This window comes from Phoenix dactylifera, chromosome 8, assembly GCF_009389715.1.
Source record: "Phoenix dactylifera cultivar Barhee BC4 chromosome 8, palm_55x_up_171113_PBpolish2nd_filt_p, whole genome shotgun sequence".
Lineage (NCBI taxonomy): Eukaryota > Viridiplantae > Streptophyta > Magnoliopsida > Arecales > Arecaceae > Phoenix > Phoenix dactylifera.
The window spans coordinates 25,385,789-25,395,055 of NC_052399.1; the positions used below are offsets into that span (position 1 = coordinate 25,385,789).

General features: G+C 45.6%; 1 protein-coding gene across 1 annotated transcript; it reads left to right on the forward strand.

The window, feature by feature from the left end:
* The first annotated feature begins 7,484 nt into the window (after window positions 1-7,484).
* LOC120111743 lies at window positions 7,485-8,169 on the forward strand. The gene is made up of 2 exons (XM_039129628.1): window positions 7,485-8,080; window positions 8,154-8,169. Exons 1-2 carry the CDS (start codon window positions 7,485-7,487, stop codon window positions 8,167-8,169), a joined length of 612 nt encoding a protein of 203 aa, XP_038985556.1.
* The last annotated feature ends 1,098 nt before the right edge of the window (window positions 8,170-9,267 follow it).

Below are 9,267 nucleotides of genomic sequence, written 5' to 3' on the forward strand. Positions count from 1 at the left end.
ATCGATATCTAGCAGGTAGAAGCCTTCCTCATGATTTTGTTTTTTAAAAGGCGCCTTCTGAGGAAAGGGTAATCGAGCCCTCCATTTAAGGCACAGACCTTTCCGCTATTCAGTCGATGTGGGACTAAGTCCGAGACTCTTTATTCCCACAGTAATACCTGACTCATTACTATTTCTATTCCAAAAGCATATGCCCGATGAGGCATGAGAGCAAATAAAATTAAAAAAAGATTGGATATTAGCCGAAACAAAGGATTTGCAGGTCCGAGGGATCATTTGGGTTAGGTTGAAACAAACACGACACAAACCCAACCTAGCGCGTTTAAGTTTGGACCGGATCGGGCATATATCTGGTCAAAAATTTTGTTCCAAACTTAGTCACTCCGGTGCACACGTTGAGGGAATGGATGTTAATTAATGGATCCAGATCTTGTAGCTTGTCAATGTGTTTGGCAAGGGAGTAATGCTATCAGGAGCCCGTGTGCACATGAAGAGTTCTTGCCACATAGCAAGAGGAGATTAATATGGTTTGGAAGGTTAAAATTTACTTAGCTACTGCTTGGTGCATCTTTTTGTTAGGTAACCTATCATTGACGACATTACCACACCTAGAAAGACTTGTGGAAATATGCTTGCTGTTAGATCTCCAACCTCATCTTCCCAAAATCTAATTGTTCTACCTCTCTAATGCTGAAAAAAATCCAGTTCCAGAGTCGTGGCAGTGTTTAACAAATATTCCACCAAATTTTGTTACTGAAATGATGCATTTTGAATACCTGATTATAAGTCTACCATACTTATTCAGATACTCCCATTCAATTTGGACAAAAAGAGCTAAATTAAATCTAGGACTCCTTTGGTACGAAAAAAGAGAAAGAAAAAAAAAGTGTGGCCAATGGAAAAACAAAAAAAAATTTTCTTATTTGCTTAAAATTTTCAAAGAAGAAAGATAGATTGCAATATTTTATGAAAAAAAATTTAAAAGAAACATTAGAAACCTAATTTCTCCCCAGTTGGGAATTAAGTTTTTTTTTCTAAAATACACAACTTTTCTAAAAAGTAGATGTATAACAAAATATAAGCCACTATAAAATATACTATTTTCTCATGTTCTACTAAATATGTCCAAACTATTTTTTTAGGCATCATATTCTCAAAAATTAGCTTTTTTTAAAAAATATTTTAATATATATATTTTTTACGAATCAAACGAGTTTTTAGACATATTTTTGATATAATGCAGATTTGCAATCCCACGTCTTGTGGTTACAAAAGTACAGTTGAAGTCCAAATACTTTCATCATGTCTAACATCGGTTAGCCTTTCTTACACTACTTCTTGTGTCTAAGTTATGGCCAATTTATTGAAGCAGCGTCACGACATTCTTAGTCAGAAATTTGATAGCATAATCTGTGACATCAGATTTAAGATGATGACAGTATTCATGACATCATATATTACTTCCCACGTCAAAACGTGCGTCATCAAATCGAAGAGGGGCTGGGCAATGAAACTTCCATCACTTTGATAGATTGCTGCCACCTCGTCCCTAACAAATCCAAAGGCCAGTCGAGGCCTCACTAAGCTGGGCTATTCAAGGAGTTTTAAGCAACTGGACGCGCGACCCAGAAAAGAAAGAAAGAAAGAAAGAAAGAAATAGAACACTGGCGTCCCCTCAGATAACTGCCCCATTGGTTTAATCCTCTTCCAATCGTCTTCTTCCACTACCTATTTGCAATAAAAAAATAACTCTTTCCCAACAAAAAAATCTTTTGTTCTCTTTGACCGTGGATTGCTGCTTCTTTTTTATTTTTTATTTTTTTTTATTTTTTATATGGATCCCAATACTGTCGCAACTGAGAACTGATGTAAAAAAAATTAAACGCGTCGATCTCGAATCATATCTTTTCTTTGACCTGGGATATAAGCCGAAAGGAACAACATTAGCCCCCAGCCGAGCAGCGGATCAATCAAAGTAAATTACCTTGGCATCGGCTGAGGAGCTATTGGCACGAGTCGATAATGACTGATTGCCCTAACAACCAACAGTCTTGGCAGCCCACAGTCGCGGCAATACCACGCCCTACGTCAGACTTGCACCGCACGCCGCCCACGCAGATTGGCGCCTATGTCTTGGTCATGTGACCGACCGTTAACTAGCTATTATTGCACGCAACGTCGGCCTAGGTAATGACAAAACTAGCTCCCCTATGCATGAGTTGAAAAGGACTGACATCCCTAACAACCAACAATCCTGGCAGCTTGCAGTCGCGGCAACACCATGCCCTACACCAGACTTGCGCCGCACACCATCCGCGTAGACTAGCGCCCATGCCTCGGTCGTGCGACCGACCGTTGCCTGGCCTTCATTGCATGCCACGTCAGCCAAGATAATGACAAAGTTGCTCCCCTATACAAGGAGAATAACCCAGGGAACTTGAGGTACGCAATATGCACACAACCATTCTGATAGAGCCCTCGCTCAACTAAAATTATCTTCTTCTACACTATTGCTTTCGATTCTAACTTAGGCATTCGAGGATCCCCGCTGGAAACTCTCCGGCAAGCGGACTTTTATAGGCCTCACACGGAGGAGATCCACCCTCCGCATCTCGTTCTGCCTGCTCAACTCGTCTCCTGCCGACCTTCGGGTCGTCGAGTTACGCTCCAACCTCAGCCTAATTTCGGTAGCAATAAGAATAATTGCATCAACTCCACACTACAGAAGAAAGGATATCTCCCGGCGGTTTTTTTGGTCTCTACCGACGCTTTTAAGCGTCGGCGAATTTTCAGCCCACGCACCCCAAAGCGTGGGTCAGACGTCGAGCAGGTGGGCGTGGGTCCGATTTTTGCCGACGCTAAGAGAAAGCGTCGGCAGAAACAGGGCTTTTCCGATGCTAATAGAAGCGTCGGCAAAAACGACATTCGCCGATGCTTTAAAGTGTCAGGAAAGCCCAAAACGTTTTGGGTTTTCGCCGACGCTTTAAAGCGTCCGCGAATGTATTTTGGCCGACGCTATAAAGCGTCGGCGTAGGTGTGCCACAACTTTTTTTTACTAACGCTTTAAAGCGTCGGGATTGCTATTTAAAAAATAAAAATAAAAATACGAATGTAAATTAAAGCCATATCAACCTGTGCTCGGATTATGAGGATGTATGCATTCCTAGCGGCACCATTTAACACTGAATCTGCATCGTCATGCCTTAGGAGCTTAAGAGCCTCCTCCTCTTGCAATGCAAAGACCTTAAGAGCATAACACAATGGGCATGTAAGATGAAGTTGAACAAGAAAAAATGTATAGACTTAAATTATCTCTATCCAACCACAGTTAATACTCTTCTTATGAAGATATTAAACAAAATGACACAGGAAATCTTTTAGACAGCGTTCAACTGATGTTCCTCACTGTAAGTTCTACTCAAATCTTGATTGCAGTTAGATCTTCAAATGGAACCTGATTGCATCTCAACAGGGCAACGATATGCGGTGTGGCAAAAACATATAACATAGTAATATTAAGTAAAAACTAACATTTTGAAATAATGAATCAATTTGGACAAGGAAATAGATAAGGAGAGCATGCACTTGTGAGAAGTCATTAGAGCTGGTTTCCTTTCGTGATAGCTTGTAATGGTGAATTGCCTTCTCAGCTTCTCCCAGTCTGTGAAATATGTGCAGAAATATCAAGTTTTGTTTAAATAAGGCTATGGAAGAAGTAAAGTATAAGGAAAGATGCCACCCTTCCTTTGAGTTTAGTACTCCACATGGAAGAAGATCATTTAGAATATAAGCCAATCATAATTAAATCAATATGTAAATGAGAACCTAGTGAGTACCTTCAGCTTACGCAGAGACTCAGAGATTTCTTCTGTCAAAAGAATCTGAAGATGATCAAAGCACATATTAGAGGTTCTAAGCAATTTAAAACAATCAATTCAAAATTCACAAGAATCCCCCTTTTTTTTTAGCAAAACAGAGGGAAGGACCACAATACATAAGAGTTCCAGATGTTTGGAGCAACTTATCATAACAGTGGTGCCAAGCATAACCAGGTAGTGCTGGAAACCGAGAAGGATAGCCTCCGCTGCATTAGAAGAGCCACAAAATTATTGATGTTGCATCGAAATTTCGCCATTAAGCCAAACAGGTGACGCTAACAGCCAAAAACCCACACCAGATGGAAAACAAAGTAATGAAACCCTCAAAAGCAGAAAAAGGAAGAACATTAAATAAATCCTACTGAATTAGCAACAAAAGACTAAATCTAGTAGGAGCACCTACCCAGATAAGAGAGTAATAATACTTCAACTAGATACTGTAATGTCCGGGCCCACAACCTACTAGGCCCAATAGAAAAATAGGCCCAGTTAAGGGTTGGGCCCAAATTTTACTGTAGCCAGTATAATGATTATTATAAAAAAAAAAAAAAAAAAAATCATACTGTAGCCAGTACGAAGGGATAAGACCGACAGGGAAGGGTGACCCCCACCCCTGCTGGCAGTCGATGCCGGCGCACCGGAGACAGAGGGGGCGGCGGCCATTCCCGGAGAGGGGAGGCATGGAGCGGATGGGACCTCTCAGAGAGGGGGGTCTCATCTTCTAAACCACTATTTAAGTCCCTGCCGGCAACCCTAAGTCGGAGGCCCCCAAGAACACTGAAAGAGAGAGAGCCGAAGCCCTGGAGCCTAAGGCGGAAGAGCTCTGAAGCTCCAAGAGGAAGGAGGGACTACGAGGGGGAGGAACGGCCCAACGGTAACCAGCAAAAATCCAGGTAAGTGGCCCTTAGGTTAAATAATAAAGTTTTAGGGAGTGGAGATACCCCTCTGTAGGGTATTCTCCCCTCTGTTTCACTGATGAAACAGAGGGGAGGAGACTGGCACAGAGAGAGAGAAGGAGACCGGCACGGGAGAGAAGAACAGGAGGAGGGCCGTGGGCCGGACCCACAGGCTGCGGGCCGGACCAACAGGCCGCGGGCCGGCCTGAGAACGGCCCAAGCCGAGCCCACGCCACCCCGGCCGAGCCCAGCCGGACTCGGCCTGCGGGTGACAGGCCCCGGCCGTGGCTGCCCTAGGGCTGAGGGGCAGCCAAGGGCCGCCGGGTCTGCCGTGCCGGCGACCAACGCGGCCTCAAGGCCGCCAGCCTCAGCCGAGCCCCACCTCTCCGCCGGCCGAGAGGTGGTGGCGAGACTCCCACAAAAAAAAAAAAAAAAAAAAAAAAAAAAAGAAGAAGAAAACGGAAGAGGAAGAAGAACAAAGTAAAGAAAAAAAAAAAAAAGAGAGGGGGCACTTACCGCGGACCACGGCCTTACCTCGCCGTGGTCGGAGCCGGAGAAGTTCTCCCGGAGGAGATCGGCCTCGATCCCACCTCCCGGCTCTTCTCCTCTCCTCCGGCATCACTTCGAAGGAGAGGGAAAGGGCCGGCCTCCCACCGTCGCCGCCCCGAAGGGGAAGCACCACTCCGGGCTGATAGATCTGGCCGGGGAGGGTTCGGTGAAGGTCGGAAGGAGGAGGAGGCGGCAGATCCGGCCGGAGGAGAAGAAGAAGGCCACAGATCTGGCCGGAGGAGAAGAAGGGGAGCCGGAGAAGAGGGCCGGAAGCATGGGCTTCGGTAGAGACAAAGAAGAGAAGAGGGAAAGAGAGGGAGTGACCGAGAGGGGGAAGGCCACAGATCTGGCCGGAGGAGAAGAAGGGGAGCCGGAGGGCCGGCCGGAGGTATGGTTTCGGTGGAGACGACGGAGAGAAAAGAGAGAGAGAGAGAGCGGCCGGATGAGGGAGAGGGGGTCGGGAAGGTGAAGAGGCGGAAGCCTCTGGAAGGGGGGAGAAAGAACCCGATAACGGGTTCGCGGGTCGGATCCGAATCCGAACCCGCAACCCGTTAAGCCCAAAGAAAAAGAAAAAGAAAAAGAAAAAGAAAAAGAAAAAGAAAAAGAAAAAGAAAAAAAAAAAAAAAAGGGAAAGGGTTTAGCCAAATTTGACTAAACCCGAGCCCAATCAAATTGGGCTAAGTCTGGACAAGCCAGACTATAAATTAAACCAAAATTAAAGCCCAATTTAAGCCAATGTAATTAATTTGGGGGCCAAATTGATCCCGGATTGACCCTGACTCAGGCCCAAACGGGTCACAGTGACCCTAAACCCGAAATTAAACCCAATTAAGCTGGGAATTAAGCTTAGTGGCCAATCGGAAGGCCAATTAAGACTTATGAGCCCAGCCAAGACCCCAATACAGAGGAATTAGGCTTGGGCTAAATTTCAGATAGAAAAGGAAATAATATATTGTTATTATGACATGATTGTAGGTGACTTAGGACACGTCACCAGGACGCAGGAGACCTAGGAGAAAGGCGAATCACGGTAAGTAACCTGTTCTAATCCTATTATAGATCATGTCATGTTATTAATGTTTTCCTAAGCATTTATTTTAAGTACATATGTTTCATGCATGATATGTTACAATGCATAAGTAACTTGCATGATCCCAGAAGCTATGGCTATGTATGCAACCTGATGATATTGGTATTTTAATCATGCATGTAAGTTTATAAAGTCTTAGCTAGCCCCAGAGGCACTATAATGGGCTCAAAGATGCTACTGAGAATGACTGAGCCGCCAGTGGCTGAATAGTAACTGAGCTGCCCCGCCAGTGGCTGAATAGTAACTGAGCCTGCCCCGCCAGTGGCTGAATTGGAATTGGGCCTGCCCCGCCAGTGGCTGAATAGTAACTGAGCTGCCCCGCCAGTGGCTGAATAGTAACTGAGCTGGCCCCGCCAGTGGTCGAGTCTGACTTCGCAGTAGCATCCGAGAGAAAAAGGACCACGGCATGCCGGGGCACGGTTTCATATGCATATTTTATGAAAAATTTTGTGATTTGCACTACTGCTTTGTTTAAATTGCATACTTATTATGCCAGGATGATTTTTAGATAAACATGCATGTCAGCTTCTCAAAACCCTAATTTACATGTTTAGTCTACTGGTTGATCCGGTAGGATTATGCAGGATTACTTACTGAGCCGTGTAACTCACATCTGTTTATGTTTCGTTTTCTTTCAGATCCTCACCAGTGATTGCCATCAGACATGTTTTTATTTTGTTACAGAGCTTCGTATTTTTGGAGAAGCTTATATACTTCTGTACATATGAATAGCCTAGAAGTTCTGTATTTTTGGTTTTCAAACTTGAAGGTTGTACTGCAAACTTTTAATATATATATATAAGGATAAATCCTTTTGGCTACCTGTTACCCTGTATGAGGCTGCGTGCTACTGTGGGCGATAGTCGGCAATAGCACGGCCGTGTCACGGAACCGGATCCGGGGCGTGACGTCTAGTGGTATCAGAGCCTTAGGTTAAACAATAGAATAACCATAAAATGCCTAAGGAAAAGGGTAGTTAAGAATGTCACCGTTATAGAAAATGTTATAATATGCTAGTTATCATAACCTCACTTTAAAAAATTTTGACTGCTAGGTGATCATTAGGAAAATATGGATGACGACCGGAGACCACCCTCCCCGGAGCCCAGCGAGCGGTCAGTTTCCCCGGATACTCCACGGTCTGCAGCAGGTCAGGCAGGCCTAGCCGGAGTGTATCAGCTTATGGCGCAAGTGCTGCAACAGCAGCAGATGATGCAGTTGGCCGCTATGCCATCAGCAGACTCCTGCTATGAGAGGTTCCGCCGACTGAACCCCCCGACCTTTGAGGGTGGGTCTGACCCTATGGCGGCTGAAACATGGATCCGGGAGATAGAAAAGATGTTCCGAGCCCTCCACTTTCCTGATGAGGTGACAGTCCGGCTGGCGACCTCTATGCTGACAGGAAACGCCGAATACTGGTGGACGGCCATGGAGACGGCTTATGCCGTTGACAGACTCACCTGGAGGGACTTTAAGGGGATGTTTTACAATCAATACTTTCCGGACTCAGTGCACCTGGCGAAGCAGAATGAGTTTTTGACACTAACCCAGACTGACCAGATGTCCGTTCTGGAGTACGCCAATAAATTTAACGAACTGGGACGATTTTGCCCCCAGTTCATGGAGGATGAGAGAAGTAAGGTGAACCGGTTTGAGCAGGGATTGAGGTACGGGATTCGGTCCCGAATATCCTCCCATTTATTCTCAAGCTACAAAGATGTACTGGACCGAGCCTTGAAGGTTGAGGCTGACCTGATACGGTCCGGGAGAGAGAGGGAGGACCTGAAGAGGACCCGGTCATCAGGAGCACCGAGTAGTGGGGCTGGAGGTAGCAAGGGGGCTGTGCCCAAGAAGAGACAGAGCAGAGGCTGCCCCACCTGTGGCGGAAACCACAGGGGTACCTGCATGAAGAAGACCGGAGCTTGTTATTCTTGCGGGCAGACAGGACACATCGCCCGCAACTGCCCTAGCCGAAAGAAGGACGAGCCCCGACATACTGCACCAGAGGACCAGAGATCGAGGGGTAACCCTCGGGTTTTCGCACTGACTCGACAGGATGCCAGTGCTAGCGATCAAGTGGTGACAGGTACACTTCTGGTCAACTTGATTCCTGCCCTCATTCTATTTGATTCTGGTTCTACGCATTCTTTCGTGTCGGTTAGCTTTTCCAGACAATTACATAGCACATCTGAGAAATTAGTGGAACCATGGCATGTTGCTACACCCCTTCAGAAAACCGCAATTGTTGACATTAAATATAAAGATTGCATAATTCAGATAGGGGAAAAAGAATTAGAGACAAATCTTTTACAGCTTGACATGCAAGACTTTGATATTATCTTGGGCATGGACTGGATGTCACAGTATCACGCCCACATTGATTGTTACCACAAGAGGGTGGTATTTCGGATACCTGGGGAGCAAGAATTTTTCTTTCAGGGCGATATACCCCTTCAAGATGCTCCTACACTACACTTTATTTCTGCCTTGAAAGCTGGAAAGGCTGTGAGAAAAGGGTGTATGGCCTATCTGGCCTGTGTAATGGATACCCAGAAAGAGACCAAACTGGAAGATATTCCAGTAGTCAGAAAATATCCGGATGTCTTCCCGGAGGAATTACCAGGATTACCCCCAGACCGAGAGATCGAATTCACAATCGACCTCGCACCAGGAGAGGGGCCAGTCTCCAAGGCTCCTTACCGGATGGCCCCTGCTGAGTTAAGGGAATTGAAGGTACAACTACAAGAACTCCTGGATAAAAAGTTCATCCAGCCCAGTGCGTCGCCATGGGGAGCTCCTGTCCTATTTGTGAAAAAGAAAGACGGGAGTATGCGACTATGCATCGATTACCGGG

Excerpts from the sequence above, each read along its gene's own strand:
- LOC120111743 (XM_039129628.1), top strand. The coding sequence starts at position 7,485 with ATGGATGACGACCGGAGACCACCCTCCCCGGAGCCCAGCGAGCGGTCA.